Source organism: Cydia fagiglandana, chromosome 23 (genome assembly GCF_963556715.1).
Source record: "Cydia fagiglandana chromosome 23, ilCydFagi1.1, whole genome shotgun sequence".
Classification (NCBI taxonomy): Eukaryota; Metazoa; Arthropoda; class Insecta; order Lepidoptera; family Tortricidae; genus Cydia; species Cydia fagiglandana.
This window is the reverse complement of record NC_085954.1, coordinates 4856161-4875543: the sequence shown is the minus strand read 5'-3', so window position 1 is coordinate 4875543 and position 19383 is coordinate 4856161. Positions and strand designations below refer to the sequence as shown.

The 19383-nt window shown below is 35.3% G+C and overlaps 1 protein-coding gene and 1 non-coding gene across 4 annotated transcripts in view; one reads left to right on the top strand and one right to left on the bottom strand.

Annotated features, from left to right (window-relative positions):
• LOC134675876 (heterogeneous nuclear ribonucleoprotein L) overlaps window positions 1-19383 on the bottom strand; it is a 678145-nt gene that overhangs the window by 135435 nt on the left and 523327 nt on the right. For all 3 annotated transcript variants that reach the window (XM_063534203.1, XM_063534205.1, XM_063534204.1), the window contains exon 3: window positions 4049-4133. In XM_063534203.1, coding sequence (XP_063390273.1) covers window positions 4049-4133 — 85 coding nt within the window. The remainder of the gene's footprint in view (window positions 1-4048; window positions 4134-19383) is intronic.
• Trnat-agu (transfer RNA threonine (anticodon AGU)) lies at window positions 15415-15488 on the top strand. The gene has a single exon. It is a non-coding gene; the product is annotated as a tRNA-Thr (tRNA).

Below are 19383 nucleotides of genomic sequence, written 5' to 3'. Positions count from 1 at the left end.
ATCCTGACTAGAAATAACACAAAAGTGGCAAAAATATATAAAAATGGCTACAAATATAATGACCACCAAAAAAAACTTTGACACCCTAAATAAAAAAATCATGCTTACCAAAAAAACTTACTTAACACCAAAAAAATAAGGCCTAAAAATACAAAAGTACCACCGTTTTAATTACGACTGCACTTCAAATTGTATTCAAATACCAAATATATTGAATGATCACCAAAAATCATTAATGATCACCAAATGTTGAAGACCAAATTAATGCGATATTTTCACCTAAATAAACCACTATGATTACCAAAAAATGTATACATATTACCAAATAAAGTAAACTGATGCCAAAATTACTAGCCCCTCCCGCTCAACCCCCCGTACCCCGCACCGCATAGGTATCTAACCTAACCTAACCTACTTTTCTAGTTTAGGTAGCATTTCGTTATGCTACTAGAAAAGTAAGTTAAACTGCTATCAGTTAAGTGGGTTAGGTTAGGCTAGCACTGCGACCCTTACAGAAACGAAATGGTACTATAAAAGTAGGTTAGGTTAGGTTTGAACTGCGACCTTTACAGAAACGAAATGCTACTATAAAAGTGGGTTAGGTTAGGTTAGAACTGCGATCCTCACAGAACCGAAATGCTACTAGAAAAGTGGGTTAGGTTAGGTTTCAACTGCCACCCATACAGAAACGAAATGCTAATAGAAAAGTGGGTTAGGTTAGGTTTGAACTGCGACCCATACAGCAACGAAATGCTATTAGAAAAGTGGGTTAGGTTAGGTTTGAACTGCGACCCTTACAGAACCAAACTGTTATCAGAAAAGTGGGTTAGGTTAGGTTTGAATTGCGACCCTTACAGAAACCAAATGCTACTAGAAAAATTTAATAGTATTATATTAAATATTTGCACATTTTTAATAAAAATGTGGTTACAATTTTGGTGGTCATTTACTATTTTTGGGTTTACAATGATTATTTTGGCGTAATTTGCTTTAATAGGATAGCAAGATTTAAAAATTTGGTTATAACTTTACATTAAAATGGAGTTCTAATTTTGGTGGTCATTTACTATTTTTGGGTTTACGATGATTATTTTTGTGTCATTTTCTTTAATAGGATAGCAAGATGTAAAAAATTGGTTATCATTTCACATTAAAATGGGGTTTGAAATTTGGTAATCATTTACTATTTTTGGGTTAATAATAATTAGTTTGGTGTCATTTCCTTTAAAAGGATAGTAAAGTGTAATAAAATTGGTAATCATTTCACATTAAAATGGTGTTATAATTTTGGTGATCATTCATTATTTTAGGGTGGTAAAATATATTTTTTTGGTATCTAGACACGCGGCAGCGTGTCAAGCCAAGTTCAAGCAAAGGAACTGGCTAGCCAGCGCCGAGTGTAATATTACACGAACCACTTGGTGCCACTTTTGACCCTTCTATAACTCAAAACATCTTTGACGTAAACACATAAAACTACATGTGTTTAATTATATCCATAAGGATATCTAGAAGCCCAAATTTCATGAAGCTAGCTCAAACGGTTATAAAGGTATGAAGGTCAAAAAGTCGTAAATTTTAAGACTGACTTATGACTTATAGTACCTAAACCTAACCTACTTCCAGATGACCTAGAAGGATGAAATTTGGAATCCAGCTTGGTTATTGTGTGTAACCGTAGGAAAAAATCTAAAAATAAAATAAAGTTAAAAAATAGGGGGGGTCCCCATACAAAAAAACCACTTTTTATTGGGACTGACATATAAGTACCTAAACCTAACCTACTTCCAGATGACCTAGAAGGATGAAATTTGGAATCCAGCTCGGTTATTGTGTGTAAGCGTAGGGAAAAATCTAAAAATAAAAAAAAGTTAAAAAATAGGGGGGGTCCCCATACAAAAAAATATTTTTTTATTGTAGCGTTGGAACCGTTACAAGCAGATATTTGAAACTACCCCAATATATGTATTATTATTATTATTATTATTTTTTTTCTAGCCTACTTGGTGTCCCACTGCAGGGCAAAGGCCTCCCCTCGTTTTTTCCACTCGACCCTGTCATCGGCATTTTCCCACCATTTGGGGTAGAATGTGTCCAAGTCGTCCCGCCATCTCCTTTTCGGTCTGCCTAAACTCCGGCCTGCACCGTCTACTGTATTCCGTGGGTCCCACTCAGTAACCATTTTGGCCCACCTTTCTGGGTGCATGCGGCAGACATGTCCGGCCCAGTCCCACTTAAGCTTAGCGGTCTTGACGCCTACATCTACAACTCTAGTTCTGGAGCGTAGTTCCGTGTTTCTGATCCGATCAGTTCTGCGAACACCTAATATACTACGCTCCATCGCACGCTGGCAAACCTTGAGTTTAGATTTTAGAGCCTCAGTTAATGACCAAGTTTTAAAATAAAGTTAAGTCAAAAAATAAGTGGTGTCCCCATACAAAAAACTTGTAATACGCTCTAAACAACCGGCCAACGGTGTGTCGTCGGCGGCGCGCGGCACCACATAATTATACAAAGAACAGAAGTAAAAACCATACAGCGGAAACACAAGAAAAAACATTAAATCTCAATACCTGCCTAGTTTTCTTTACAAAAAGTATTGATATCCCACCAAAAACATAAATGTAAAAAAGGAGAGCCAAGTTCAATACAAAAATTATGCTTGGCTGTGGGGCTCGCCGCAAAAAGAATGGAGATCTAAATGAGTGCCACTGTCAAGTTCTATGCAAAATCCAAATATGTATTTATAGGAACAAAATAACATTATAAACAAGTATTAAACTCTATTTCTTTGCTTTATTGGATACCTATAACAATTGCTGTTATTTAAAAAAATGTGAGATCTTAAAGTAGGTTAGATTTGGCTTGGCCAGGTTTTATCAGAATTACAATAAATATAAAATGATTGATATAATGAAAACTGGCCAAGTCAAATCTAACCTACTTTAAGATCTCACATTTTTTTAAATAACAGCAATTGTTATAGGTATCCAATAAAGCAAAGAAATAGAGTTTAATACTTGTTTATAATGTTATTTTGTTCCTATAAATACATATTTGGATTTTGCATAGAACTTGACAGTGGCACTCATTTAGATCTCCATTCTTTTTGCGGCGAGCCCCACAGCCAAGCATAATTTTTGTATTGAACTTGGCTCTCCTTTTTTACATTTATGTTTTTGGTAGGTTAAATTTTACTAGATCTGGTGATCAGTTAAATAGCAGCCTATAAAAATGGCAAAAAATAAAAGAAACTCAACTATACGTTTGCATTTGTTTAACATGCACGCCGCACGCTCCGCCCCGCTGCACGCCTATCTCCAGCGTCGACTCAGGCCTTATACTTATGCCCAGCAAACGGCAAAAAACGGCAAATTTATCGATATGTATTGACACGTATCGATACATAATTTCCCCGCCCTAATCTAAAACAGCATGCGCGTGCGCCTAGTAAGGTTTACGACCTCGTAAAAATATACTCTAATTTACGATCTTATTAATAGAGAGTGACGCTTGAGTGTTTTTCATAATATTTATATTTTCATTGTTTATATGGATTCTTCATTTGTTTTTTATGTTCGACTATTAAATGCGAATTTATCGGAAATATTGCCAGATCAGAGATTTTATTAGAATCTCTGTTTAAATCTAAAGAAATAGAATAGCCAAGAAAAGTTTATTTCAGGTCGGAGGATTAAAGTATCAATTATCTTCGAAAATTATCAAAAATGCTCCTGTTGCCTGTCATATATGTTGCATTATCCATGAAAAGGGACCTTATTGTCGATGGCGCTTACGCCGCACAGCGTCGCGCGGCATTGTATTTATATCGGAGCGTCGTTAATAATGCCGTAAGCGCCATCGACAATAAGGTCCCTTTTCATCATAACGTCACATATTAGCATGCGGAGAGCATTGTTGAAGAAAATAATAAACCAGTCTTAAAGCACTCGTCTTTGTCTCACGTTCCATGTGCCCTTACATCGCCAAGCTAATTCCGACCCACCCGTATTAAGTATAAGGTGTATATTCTATTGAAAAGGATATTCAACCATGGCCTGGACGCCATTTTTCTTGAACACGACGATCCTCTGCACCTGCCCGTGCGGGGTGCTTATTGTGTGTATCACGTCCTGAAACAATAGAAATATTTATCTTTAATAACAATAACAACTGTATTTAAGACGATAGGGGACGAATTCACGTGACCGCTTCTCCGTACAAAAGTAATAGTCCCCATTTCCTTTTTGGATCATTACAAGTATAAGTAAGTACCAATTGTAAATTTAAAAAAAAATGTAAGTAAGTATATATACTTTACTCGCATTGTACGAAAAAAAAGGAAAATTGGTTATAATGGTTACAACAGATAAAATATATAGGGGCTGTCCATAAATCGTCGAAAAATCATGCTTCGAATGACCCCGTTTCCTCCTACGTCATGCTACCATCATCCGATGTCCGACCCCCCCCCCCCCGTATATACGATTGAAATGACGTAATTTATGAATAGCCCCCATGTTTAGTGCAAAGGCGCACTTATCCCTAAGAGGGATCTCTTCCAGTCAACCTAGACATATAGGAGTAATTAAAAGCTATACCTACCTAAAGTATTAACCTAAAGATTACTACATCCTTACTTTATTCTCATCGAGTAGGTGGGGTTTTTCAGAAAAAATGGTAAGTACCATTTACTTTTTTCCAAAAACCACCTATTTTAGGTTATTTAGACTGAGAATCACGAGTACTATTGAATGAGGCAAATAAAATAAGTGTCCCCAGTTTTTCATACAAATTTAGGGTGTCAGTTTCATAACGGACCATACAAAATGTATGTGAAAATGCGTTACAAAACTGACATCTTTTTGGGCCACATATTTTTTCTTTTTAAATCGATAGTCCTCGTAATTCTGATTAGAAATAACGCAAAAGTTGATGGATTTTCGAAAACAAAAATGCTACACATTTAAGTGAAAATTCCCAGGTATGTAGGTACATACATACTCGAACAGTTCAAAGTAAGGCAGTGTCATTATAAACGTCATATGACATTGCCACACTTAATCATTGCAAATTTCATGCAGAGTTAGCTTGGTCCGACTCTATTTGTTAAACTTAACTTCTACCCGTTGATTCTACCTGTCAATAACTGCATCGAACAATTTGCCCAACCGAGCATAACAGGCGGATGCCCGCTTCGAATATTGAGAGTTTCGACATCTTGCTAACTGAGACACTGATGAACACAATCCTCTTTGGGATATCTAAAGTTAGAGACCAAACAATAACTAACAGGCCTATTCGGATTTCGAGATAATCACAAGATCTAGAGACGATTTAGAGATCAACTAGATCTACATTAGATATCGACTAGATGTGACTTGGATATCTAAGTCATAACTTGTCGAAATCGTTCAAGAGGACCTCCAGAATCGCGGTAACGTCAAATTCGACATATCTATCTTACAAATATCTTTAAATTATCCATATCGTAACTTGTTGAAGTCTGGTAGAAATCTAACTCATTTTCCGATTCGAGCCGTAAGATAAGAAGCGCTATCAGCTTTTGACGGGTAAAATTTGGTTTACGATTAAAAAGTACGAGAACAATAAATTTATAAAAAAGAACCAAGTAAGTATATTAAGAATTGAATTGGTATATACGTATATTAAAAAAATAACCTGAATAAAATCTATTGGATAAAAGTCAGTTGCACCAACGGTCTGTCACCGTTAAAGAATTCGTTAAATTTTATTGTATGGACTTCCCATAGTTCATAGTTGACTGCTGAGTGACGTTAGGCAGTCCGTCAACTGTGTTTGATGCAACCCGGCCCTAAGTTGGTTTTATGATCCCTTATCAACTCCGCACATTAAACTCCTCCGTCCTTACCTTCAGAAATAAAAATAGCAAGTTAAATGAAGGAAAGGAATTGTCTCAAGAAAACTTTCCCAATTCTCGAATCCTGTCACACCATTTTATTATTTTTATTCACTCAACCTGCATCTCTATGCGACGCAACCAGATTGCATCCCATTCGGACCCATTCGGATCCATTCGGCTCTTACGTAGCTGGTATGTTATTCGCCAAGTGCCGCAAGTGTCTGGCTCAGGCAAAAACCAGCATATTACAGTCAGCCAGTATACCTACTTACTATCGTAGGTCACATGACCTTCTTCTTTCCAGTCGTATCCTCATTGCTGAGGGTCGTGATTACCAACGCTTAATACCACTTTCTTCCAGGCTCTCCTATCCTGCGCCATTTGCAGGCAGGTCTGGGCCTTGGGTCCTGCATATGCCTTTACTGTGTCTATGCACCGGGTAGGCGCTCTTCCTCTACTTCTCTTCCCTTCTACGTGACCACCCAAAGCAACGAACGATTCATCTTTATGTGTCATTATTTTCAAGTAATTAAGTTAGAAATTTTGTCATTGGTTTTGATTACCTTTTTTCGGACCGATCCCTGTCATGATATTACAATTGAGGCAGGGGGAGGGGGGTCAGTTATCTTAGGTACACATCTACCTTGATCTTCTCCTTCTACTTATAAAGGCCAGCCTAGGACGACCGTTCGCCTGTACTGTGTAAGCGATGACAATACATTTCGTCTCGGCTTCAAACAATGCATGCCCGTGAAAAAATTACTACACTTTGCGCTTTACAGTAGAGTGGACTTTATATGTAACAAGTTAAGGTAGTATTTACAATGGCAGTAGAACAGTTATTTGGGAAGTAAGGATTTTAAGGAGATTGCCAGTGCAGAATATTGTAGCGATGTAACAGGTAAACTTGTTCGGAGAGACTAAACAAAATTTCAATTTTTGCGGGATAATGATTTGTGTAAAGATTGTTGTAAAATTTTGCATTCAATTATTTTTGATCTAAGCTCGAAGCCAAGGTTTCTCTGAACAGATTAATTTATTCTCTTATATCTTTTCTGGTTGTCTGGAAGAGATCGCTTTTTGGCGATAAGACCCACCAAACCTTAACCTCTTTGTTAACCTCTTCTTCCTGTATTATTTTCTGTAATGGGGTGTGCAATAATAGTACATTACTACAGAGGCCGGGACGAAAGGGGTTGCCGGCCGAAGACATATAGACGGCCGAGCGAAGCGAGGCCGGATAGGTCTGAGCGCGGGCAACCCCATTTCCCGCCGAGGTATGTATAGTGCTTTTCTCAAACATGTAATGAAATAAATAAAACAAAAAATCCACGAAACCCAAGTTTTATTTATAGAAAAGACTAAAAGTAAACTACACCCAAAATATAACTAACACTTACCACGCGTATGTTTTACACGAGTCGTGGATTTTTACTACCCGTATATTTTCATGTATCTTTGATTTTTTCGCCTTGTATCCGTCTGTTTCGTTTTCGTCACATAAGTTTACATAGTCTTTCATGTTGATAAAATCATGTTTCACGTCCATCGTTGCTTTATGCATGGAGTAAATAAGTATAATTTCCACAGTGTTGACGATTTTGTAGTTTTACTTTCATTTCTTTAAAATATGCCACAAAACTGTTTCTAATAACCTGTAAGCCATTTTTCTTAGTTTCTCAAATAATAAAATTGCCATAAGCAGCCATATACATATCTACTTCGTCTTTGACTTGGCGGCAGAGGCAGCAAGTTATTTTTCTCAAAAATGGACGGCAAAGTCGACTTTGCCGTCTAAAAATTTGGTCGCGAAGCGCGTAGTTTATGGTCAAACAAAAATTAAAAAGTTAAAAACATTGCAGTCTCGATTTTGGGACTGCAATGTTGCATACAAATTCCATTATTTGTCGAGTTCCAAACTTTTTAAAAGTTGAAATTACCATATCAAATGAAGGCACAGGCCCATTAAACAGCCAAACAGATGAATAGTACCGCGACTATTTAGATGTCTCAAATAGGTTGGCGTATTTTTGGCAGAAAAATACACTTCAATTTTTTTTATTAAAAAAAATAAAAAGGCGGCAAGGGTTTTTTCTGTCAAAATATATATGTAAGAACGTTGCTTTTGTAAAATATTTCTATGATATTTATATTTCTTGCACCATTTTTGAGAAAAGCACTATATATGACTCGGCTGGAAGGCTACTTGCTGGCTTCGGATTCAATTAAACGGACTCCCAAGGTCGTCCGTTTAAAACGAATCCTCAGCCTGCAAGTAGCTACTTCCGAGCCTCGACAATAATGTACTATAAAATCAATTCTGCTTACGCTGCCAATTCCAACTCCTACGATTACAATTAATATTAATTTCATTGTTTTGTCGGAACTCATATTAAAGTAAAAAAATCAACAACGCACCATAAATCCAATAAAACAGAAATACAGAATGAAAATTTTTCAACTTTGCCTCCATAACAATAAAAAAAAAAATAACTACGCGTGTTTGAGTAGACCTTTTTACCGCTAAGGTTTATATGAAATACTTTAAATGTTTTTGTCTGTGTAGTTAAATTTATAATTTAAAATGATAGAATTTGGTTAATAATGTATTATATTTTATTATGTTCATGTTGATTTTATACAAATAAAACTGCAAATTATAGCAAACATTGTTTATTGTTTTTTTTTATAGGCGTAGTGGCAGAGTGTCATTACGAACCATAAAGCAAATACTGCCTCTAGTTTTTTTTTTAATGGCTGAATGCCACGATGCTGTGTCACAAATATCTGTGAAATGGAAATTAAAAAAGAGGACTTTGCCGGCCTAGGCCTGCAAGATTTGTATGAAATTCCATTATCTACCTCTTGTCCTAGCCGCACCTGAAACGTCATACTTCGCAGCCTATTATAAGGAACATAACCTCAATATTCCATTGCATGTTTGAGAAAAGAATATTGTATTGTATAATGTAATCTATCTATAGCTCTTATACTATAAATAACATCACATCCACAACGCTGGTGTAAAACGACCGCCACCCTCATATATTCAAAAGCAAAAAACAAAAACAAAAACGGAACCCAATAGAAGCGTGCAATGTCAGAAGCATACGGCCGAGTGCACGCCAGTGTACGATCATACGATGGGATTCCAATTCCAACAAGTGGCTCGGCGATATTGCCATGTACACTGCGTGATATAAAAAAGAGTAAGTTTCAATTTAAATCACGAATATGGAACTTATTCAATTTCCGTATTAAATATTGGAGACATTGGAGTACCCATATTATGAGAGGTTTCTTGCCTAAATGGTCCTTATGCACATGTAGCATTACGAATAGTATCATAATAAGCGTTTTATATCTTATGTGTCCGTTTTCTTTCTTGTAAAAACTAGTGCCAATTAATGGGATTAGTTATCAAGGGGACCCCAGGCTCCCATGAGCCGTGGCAAAAATGCCGAGATGACGCGAGGAATATCTGGCTAAATCGCTATTTTTGTGGCAACTAAACACTAAACTACTACAAATCAGATTAATTGGGTATCCATTTTTAACTCTGGTACACAATATTATCTTACGCGACCACAGTTATCTTTAAACCAAGGTTAGAAAATGTATAGCAAAATTTTCGGATATAATGTGTGTACACTTTTCTCCGGCCTCCACTGCAATATCGACACCTCACCTAAATGCATGTCATTAGAATCTCAGTCCCCACTTACGGTATGCGTGTCAGAGGTACACTTACAATACGAGTATATTATACACCTGCGTTTCTTATTGATGTCTGGGTAATTTCTATATAAAGTTGTACCCCCAAAAATGCAATATTTTAGATTTTTTTTCACTTTTGACGGCTGTTTTGAGACTATTGCGAGGAAATAAGTGTCCCCAAAACTTCATTAATTTTTTGTTTGTCCGTTTTGTTACGGACATAAAATTGTGTATTAAGACCGTAACCAAATGGACAATAATAATTAGGGATTTTTTTTCTCTGTAAGAGAGAGAATGGAAAGAGTTCGTTATTATTAATACTCATAAATCTCATAATTAATAATATAAAAATTCCCTATAATAACACAAATAATGGGGTAAGTACAGCTAAAATATATATGCCCAACTGCGTATATTTTTTGCGGTGCATTCCTATAGGTAATAAGTTCATTTTCAAAACCTCAAAGAACAGACGGTACAAAGAACATGAAATTTAATATTTTCCATTTTCATTTTTCCGAATGCAACCTGTAAGCCTAAAGATACCTACTAGTATAATAAAGTAGCATTTTCCATTCTTGTGCACTAAATATACTTACTAGACCTAAGTCCGTCAAAGGCCGGTAATCCATTGTACGTTGGTTTAAATAAAAGATATTATATTAGTCGGCAAATAATATCACTTACGATCTTTTTATTTCAAACTAGTTTAGCGCACAGAGCATTCACCACGCTAAAAAAAGCATTGGCTCATGACAACCAGTATAAAATGAGATTTCTCTTGACTATAGTACACCAGTTGCAAAAGTGCATACTCACTTAACGAATTAATTCCATTCCTAAACAACCCGTATCGAGAGCTAATTTTTAACTTTTATTAAAATTAGAATCAGGGCGTAAAGGGGCCCACTGATTAACAGTCCGCCGGACGGTATCGGCCTGTCAGTTAGAACAAAATTTTGAGAGTTCCGTACAACTGACATCCCGATACCGTCCGGCGGATTATTAATCAATAATCAGTGGGCACCTTTAGGGTAACATTCCATTTCCAACGACAGCTGCCACTACAGTCAATTTTACTATGAAAATTGACAATGACGCGTTCAGTACCGGTAGTGAAGCTGCGGTTAGAAATGGAATGTTACCATTAGTCTGGTTTCGTCCGAGTGTATGCGCTCGGTGTATTTTAGGAATAAAACCAGTGGCTTTGTACTGCATTGTGCATGTTAAGAACATAAGAAGATTGTGGTTTATATAAAGGAAGATACGTTTGTTTTGTGTGTACAAATACACATTTCCAATTTCAGAGATTGAATTAAAGAGGATACAGGTACGAGCTGGAGCGGTATTCAGGTCTTAAAATCTGTTTTGGTTTTGACATTGAAAAGATAAAAATCAGTCTAAGCTAACTCTGTGCCGACTTTTATACGGCGAAGTGTGAGATAGTGTTATAAACGTCATTATTTCATATAAATTTGGTATTTAAATACATAAAATAAAATAAAATAAAAATAAAAAAGCCATTTATTTCTCGCTAATAAATATAACATACAAACACATACAATTTAAATAATAAACACAAAAAAAGACATGCTTCGTAACGCAAATTAAACTGACGAAGACGCAGTACATTTCCATATGTCCCTATTCTATCATGCTATTTTTGATTAATTCCTTTAAATTTTTAAAGGAATTAATCAAAAATAAAAAATTTTAATACATATTATATGATAATAATAACATTCTCACACAAGAGTAAACTTGGTTCGAGATTACGAACTTTGAGTTGCACGAACGAATAATATCAAATATAGGGCAAAATGTCATCAATTTGTAACTTTTGTAAGTCCAAAACGACCTTTTGTATCTAAAGTCACAAACAGTTTTAATTAAATTAATGATTTATTATATATCCAAAGGGGCCCACAGATTACCAGTTCGCCGGACAATATCAGCCTGTCAGTTAAACGCGAAAGGTGACAGTCGAACAACTGACAGGCTGATATCGTCCAGCGAACTGGTAATCTGTGGGCCCCTTTACGTGAATATTAAATCGGACGAGTTAAGGACATTTCACACCGCCCTATCTGAATAATAATACCGATTCTCTGTCTAGGGAGCGAATTAAGCGCGAAACGTGACAAATATAACCGGTTAATTAATTACCAACATAAATTAACTCTTTGTTTTAGCCATACTAGTATTAAAGAGCATCGGAACAGTGATTACATACTAGCTGGTAAAATACTTGTAAGTACTGCGCTTAAATACTTGTAAGTATGTACTACCTCTACGTACCCGTCTATAAATGTGAGTTAATATGTGTTGAAAACCTGAAAGTTTTAGATATTATAATAGATAGACAGATAGAATACTCTTTATTGGCACACCTCAATAAAAAGATACAAAAGAAAAATGAAATTGATTAAATGTAGAGGTATAATACTAGCTACTTTGATAAATTGGATATTTCTCAGAACATTTCCAATATTTGGGAAATATTCTGCCATTTGCACATTTGTATGGATAACTGTTTAGTAACAGGAAAAATGGTAAAGTTAATTATAAGAAAGGCGACAATTATTAGGAATATAAAATATAGACAATTTTTAGCATGATATTAATCAATGTTGAGGTTATTTGAGAAACCTGTCTATTGATTTATTGAGTAACGTAAAGTACAGATATAGTGCATATAATTATTTTCACAGAAACTTACGAACGTGTCTTGCTATTTCAGTCAGTCCCTGTACAAAAAGTACTGACATTGACTGAACTAGCATGACATTTACGAACGTTTCCGAGATTAAAACAATTATGCACTACATCTGTAAAATACAACAAAAGTCTAAATTATATGATGTCTCAAATAAATCCTAAGAAACCCCGGAACAGATAAATATTCCGAACAGGTAAAAAATACCAGGTACAAAATACTCGTCACCAACAAAGGAAAATAAATAAAAATAGCGAGTGATTTATACCGTCTGCGCCGGGTGCAGTGTTACTTAGAAAAGGGTGTAACTTTACACTAATTTGAGTATATTTGAAACCTTTTCGAAATTAAGTGTTGTCAGCCGCAACTGCTCATTTGTTTTTTAATGCTAAAACAAATGAGAATCATTATCATTGGGGCTTTATTGGTCTTAAACCGGGTTTTAAAAAGTAACCCCCTTATTCATAAAAGTTTACTAAAGTTGACAAGCCGATATTAATTGTTTGTACCTTTCCATCATACCGATACGTCGGAAAAACAATTTTAGGCTAAAAAACTGGTTTTCTGGCCATAACTTTTGTCTTAATTAGTTTAAAATAAACCTTGGAAACGATTTTCGAGACTTCAAATTCAAAGACGAACCCAAATATGTAGATTTCGTACATGTAAGATCCTTCACTGCCAACTAGATAGGTACAAAAAAAGTGATTTTTTAGACAATGTTTAAAAAATGCAAATAAAAAAATAATTATTTTTTTTTTCAAAATCCGGTGGACATAACCGGAGATAAAACATTGAAGAACCGATAACCGTTTGTCTTATAATTCTATCTGTAGTGCAAAAAAAGGAGATACGATTCAAAACTTGTCACAAATCGATCAAAACCTCTGGTAGCCCCTTAATATACATATGTATTTACGACATATTACGTTGTTACGTGTTATAATTATAAATAATATCTGGAAAACAGACCTTTGCTCGGAAAACAAATAAAAACTCTAAAATACACGTTTTCCCAGAGACCTAGCTAGGTCGATTTATCGCCCCCGAAACCCCTATATAGCAAATTTCATCAAAATCATTAGAGCCGATTCCGAAATCCCCGAAAAATATATAAATGAATAAGAATTACTCGTTTAAATGTATTAAATTACACCCACTATTACTTTAAGTTATACAAATAATATTAGTGGCTATGTGAGCTTAAGACCTCGCTAACTCGCTATAGCTTAAAACTGAATAAATATAATTCGATCATTCTGAATAATTTTCAAAAACTGAATCGGCAAAAACTCAATTTCACCATCAAACCTGGTCACAAAATTTCACGAAAATTGCGGCGCTGACGCTGTGTTAATTTAGGAAATAAACACATATTAACATCCTTTACAGTACATTTATACTATTTTCCCGCACTAGTGCGTAAAATAGCACTTTTCGTGCGTATGTCAAAAGTTTAAAGGGCCGTATGTACTGTAAAACGTTGTACGATACACGTGCAAATAAGTAATCCGCATTTCCTCTTTTCCGCACTTGTATCGTAAAATTCGTAAATAACTATTGTGTCAATAATGGGTACCTACAAAATATACAGAGCACAATGTTTACAAGAGAGCTCAACGTTCAAACGGGATTATCGTGTAATCCATTTAGTTATGTGGAACGTAATCCTAGGATTATCGGAAATCAATATGTTTATGATGTATCATTTCGTTTCCATTCACCATTTGAAACATTTGGTAAACAATTGACTATGTAAAGGGACTGATTAACGGTCCGCCGGACGGTATCGGCCTGTCAGTTGTTCGGAACTGTCAAAATTTTGTTCCAACTGACAGGCCGATACCGTCTGGCGAACTGATAATAAGTGGGCCCCCTAAGTATCACGATTATGGAATGATTACTTTAAATAAATAAATATAGTAAGGAAAAGTGATACGTTTCTTCTAACAAAATTTACTAATAAATAAGTATTATTTATTTGTTTAATTTAATTGATTTGCATTATTGAAATTTGTCGGTAACTTACATAGCAAGTAGAAGTTACATATTTTAAATATGAAGGGGCCCACTGATTAACAGTCCGCCGGACGGTATCGGCCTGTCAGTTAGAACAAAATTTTGACAGCTCCGAACAACCGACAGGCCAATACCGTCCGGCGAACTGTTAATCAGTGGGCCTCTTTATTAATCTATGACTTATCGATAACAGATTTATCGATGTTTCATTTTCTCAAACAGTCGTTTATGCCACAAGAACTTCTGTCTGGTCATATCATATCACCTGCTTATTATCATATTATCATTACAATTAAAAAGATAACAGTTGTTAAGACACCCACATATCTACAATTACAATCGGGGTCAAAGATATTTTTAGGTACAGTTTTGCACTATACTCCATTGTAATAAGGCGAAAAATAAATATATCATTATTATAGGACATTAGTCACTAGTGTCAGTTGTCACCACAGTAAGTCAGGTCAGTAGGCTTGTGTGATCGGTACTAACATTTATAAATACTATCCATAGAAAACACCCATGCTTTAGGAACAAATATATGTGCTAATCACAGGAATACATGTAGGTACACATGCCCATCACAGGAATACATACATATGCCCTTACCAGGTTTGACCCCGGGACCATTGGCTTCATAAAGATTCAGTCCGCCGGACGGTATCGGCCTGTCAGTTAGAACAAAATTTTGACAGTTCCTAACAACTGACAGGCCGATACCGTCCCGTGGACTGTTAATCTATGAGCCCCTAAAGCAGCGGTCGGCAACCTGCGGCCCGCGGGCAGCATGCGGCTCGTGAACCTGCCACTTGCGGCCCGAGGGCCGCCTTGGCTATTTTGTATGTAATAGTGACAAACGACAATATCTCATAAAGTCATAAATATTAACAAAGTACGGCCCGCGTCACCTCCGTTAACTACTATTTAGCCCTTGGCTGCTAAAAGGTTGCCGACCGCTGCCCTAAAGCATGGTAACTTCACTGCCCACTAGGCCCGACTGGTCGTCCACGCAATAAAATGTAAACATGTTTGAGGTCGCCTGTACAACAACCCTGATAATTTCGCTAGGCGAGACAACGGCGCCGTGGCTTAGTTGGTTAAAGCGCCTGTCTAGTAAACAGGAGATCACGAGTTCGAATCTCGTCGGGGCCTAGTGGTGGTAAACTTTTTGTATTTTTTTGTAGGTTTTTAAGCGAAGTGATGATAAAAAATTATAAGCTTTTATTGAACAAGTGTCGTCGTATTACCAAAGGTGCTTAACAATTTTTTTGCCATAGAGTAGGTCTGAGACAACCTAGTAGTAACTGATCAGTTAGTGATCATCTGTTAAAATTACTGTCAGGGTGTCGAATTACATCACACATCATTTCGATTTTTTAGACCCCTCCTACCTCCTTGTCACACATTTTTTCTATGCAAAATATAGGCCTTAACCCACCCCCTTGTTGGTGTGACGTAATATGTGGATGAACCCCAGTGTTAAATAATAACATTTAGAGGGCAAGGGCAGACAAATTAACCTTTAGACAGAATTAAAGTTGATTGCAGATGAAATTATAAAACTTTTTAGTACCTAATTACATTTGTAAAATATATAATTTACAAAACACGGACAACGACGTTTGACGTTTAATCTAAACTGTAAATTAGTTTAGACGTCAAAGAAAACTTACATTACAATTTTATACGTGAAATTGTAAATATTTTTATTTAAAGACTTGCTTGTTTTTACGAGTATGAATAATTAGTACATTATTGTCGAGGCTCGGAAGTAGCTACTTGCAGGCTGAGGATTCGTTTTAAACGGACGACCTTGGGAGTCCGTTTAATTGAATCCGAAGCCAGCAAGTATACTTCCAGCCGAGTCATATATAGTGCTTTTCTCAAAAATGGTGCAAGAAATATAAATATCATAGAAATATTTTACAAAAGCAACATTCTTTCGTATATATTTTCACAGAACAAAGCCCTTGCCGCCTTTTTATTTTTTTTAATAAAAAAATAGAAGTGTATTTTTCTGCCGAAAATACGCCAACCTATTTGAAACAGCTAAATAGTCGCGGTACTAATCATCTGTTTGGCTGTTTAATGGGCCTGTGCCTTCATTTGATATGGCCATTTCAACTTTTAAAAAGTTTGAAACTCGACAAATAATGGAATTTGTATGCAACATTGCAGTCCTAAAATCGAGACTGCAATGTTTTTAACTTTTTAATTTTTGACTGACCATAAACTCCGCGCTTCGCGACCTATTTTTTACACGGCAAAGTCGACTTTGACGTCCATTTTTGAGAAAATTATTTTAATATAAATAAGATCTATGACTTTCAGGTGCTTTTCATAGCTTTAAGCTATCTTTAGTACTTACAAAGTCTAGGTTGGAAATTGAAGACATTTTCAAAATGAAGATATTTAGTTACCTGTAAAGAAAGAAACACATGTTAGCATTTCCTGAAATTTGCTGATTAAAAAGTTACGTACATATATTTAGGTGTCGTATTTCAAAAAAGGCGAAAAAAAACATTTAATGTAATTAGATAGGTACGAGTTAATAAAAAAACGAGTGAACTGTTCTTAAAATTGTTTTCGTAAATGTAATCCGATTACAATGTAAATTTTAAGCGTAACGTTCTTATATTATATGTAATTTAAGGTACAAATTCGAATAACATCAAGTTCGATTATACAAATGTGTTGTTAATTTAGAATACATGTGCCTACGATCATAATAGTGATTTAAAATAGAATTTAAATAAATCTTTACAACTGTAAACTAAATGCATTATAAATCCAATCCTAATATCAACACTTTAGAATCCAAATTCGAATGCATCGTACCCGTTTCGGCTTCCATCCTTTGTATTCCTAAAATCTACGGCATAAGAAGTATTACTTTGAAATACCCATTCCCATGAATACAATTTTAGACTCTATGTCGTAGTGATACAGTTGAAATTCCAAGCAGTTTTAAAGGTTATTTATGACCATCTGATTGTGAAGTTGTGGTATGTTTTGACACGGGCGTGACACGTGGCTGCGGTTGGTAGCAATTTGTTAGTTTTGGTATTTTTTGCTGAGATTTATGTATGATTTGTGGTTGAAAGCCATTTGTAATGTGCATTTGAATTTAAGTTTTTATAGTTACTTACGTTAGAATTTGAAATTATGAAAAGGAAAAAACATTTTTGGTAGGTAGTTTTTTGCTCCAAATGTTAAATAAAAGGCTTTTATTGAAAACCCTACAATTAATTGAATTGCAAACTTTCGCTGTAAAACTTTCGCGGCATTGTATACAAGTTCAAAACTTCAACATTTATTCAGCAAATAGGCCACAATGGCACACATAATAAAAGCAAAAATAATAACAATACATCAACAATTATATAAAATACAACTAATTAATCAATTATTAATTCAAACTAACATATTACAATTACTCAGATATGTAGGTATATGGTCTCTTAATGTCGAATTACATTAAAAAAAAACTATAAAATTAATACAAAAAATACAGATACAGAAACAAAAAAAATCTATAATATTTAGAGGTGTATAGTCAGCATAAGCACGTCTATCCGCCAGCATATTAAAAGTAATGAAATCCCGCGCCGGCGCCGCGGACCCGCGGGACCGCCTCTGCCGACGGTACAAAATGGATTCCAATTGAATTTATCTGCCGAATGAATACTGAATTATTGGCGAAGACAGTTATTTGAGATTTCATGAGAAAGGGGAGGGAGGATATTTTTTTGTGAATGTCAATTATTTACTTCGCGACTGACTTTTATTGAAACTGATATTAACACTTACATACAAAAAGTAAGAGGGTTTTAAAACAATTAGGTAGTTATTATTTCAGCAATTCATGTAAATAGATAAATGCGAAAGTGTGTCTGTCTGTCTGTTACCTCGTCACGCTTAAACCGCTGAACGGATTTAGTTTAAATTTGGCATAGAGTTAGTTTGAATCCCGGGGAGGGACATAGGATAGTTTTTTTATGTTAGGGTAAAAAGGGGGTGGAAATGAGAAAATTAATGAATTGCCTGTTAATTGGTGCAAGCAATTAAGCATATTAAGCTCGAAATTAAATATTGCCATGGCAAAAGCTAGTCTTCATATATTTTTAACAAAAATATTTACAAAGCAAGACAATAAAAATACCTAATTTTTTATTAAAACTGGCATCTGGCGATGGAAACACGCAGATGCGTACTTCCGTTCCGACACAAACAGGGATTTTTTGAAATGGAATGTTTTATTTTGCATTTATTTATTTTATTTAGGCAATAAACATTGTTTACGTTACCAATACCACACTTAATTGTTTTCATAAAGGCAAATTAAAAAAATCCAGCGCTTTTTTTAATTCACTTTCTCTTGACATCATTCGAACGCGTATCTCGCTTTATTCTCGCTCGAAGTTAATTAAAAGTTAATACTGGGGAGTATTCGAGCGAGATACGCGAGTGAGATATTTTATGATTAAATAACGTATCAATAACATTTTTTTTATTCCAATGCCGCTCGCTCCCTATAAGTCTTAACCTATACATAAATAAATAAATACCCATTACAAATACAGTAATATTACTTCGCAATAACTTACCCCACACACCCACCTTACCCCATTGAAATAAGTTATAAAACGTTCGCCCTTTTTTCCTATGTCACAAAAGAACGTAACATTTATGTAGTTTCATAATGACAGGTTACTTTAAGTTACGAGGGTAAAATAAACGTTAGTTAATTATTCAGTGAGTAATCCGTCGTACGGTCGGACCCTAATTCGAGGGTCCCAAGCTGTGGACACGGCAAAAATATTGTTAGCAGTATTTTGAAACTACACAAAACGCCAGCCGGCACGTTACAAATGGAATGCAACACAGAGATCGTATCATTTCTGAAGATCAGACCACAATTAATTTGATTTCTAAACTGCTGGAGTCAAGTTCCATAAATTTAATAACACTTTGTTGATACCACTGTTTGTTTTTGGAAGGATATAACTCGTTATTCTAAATAAATGAAAAGCTGACACTATTATTA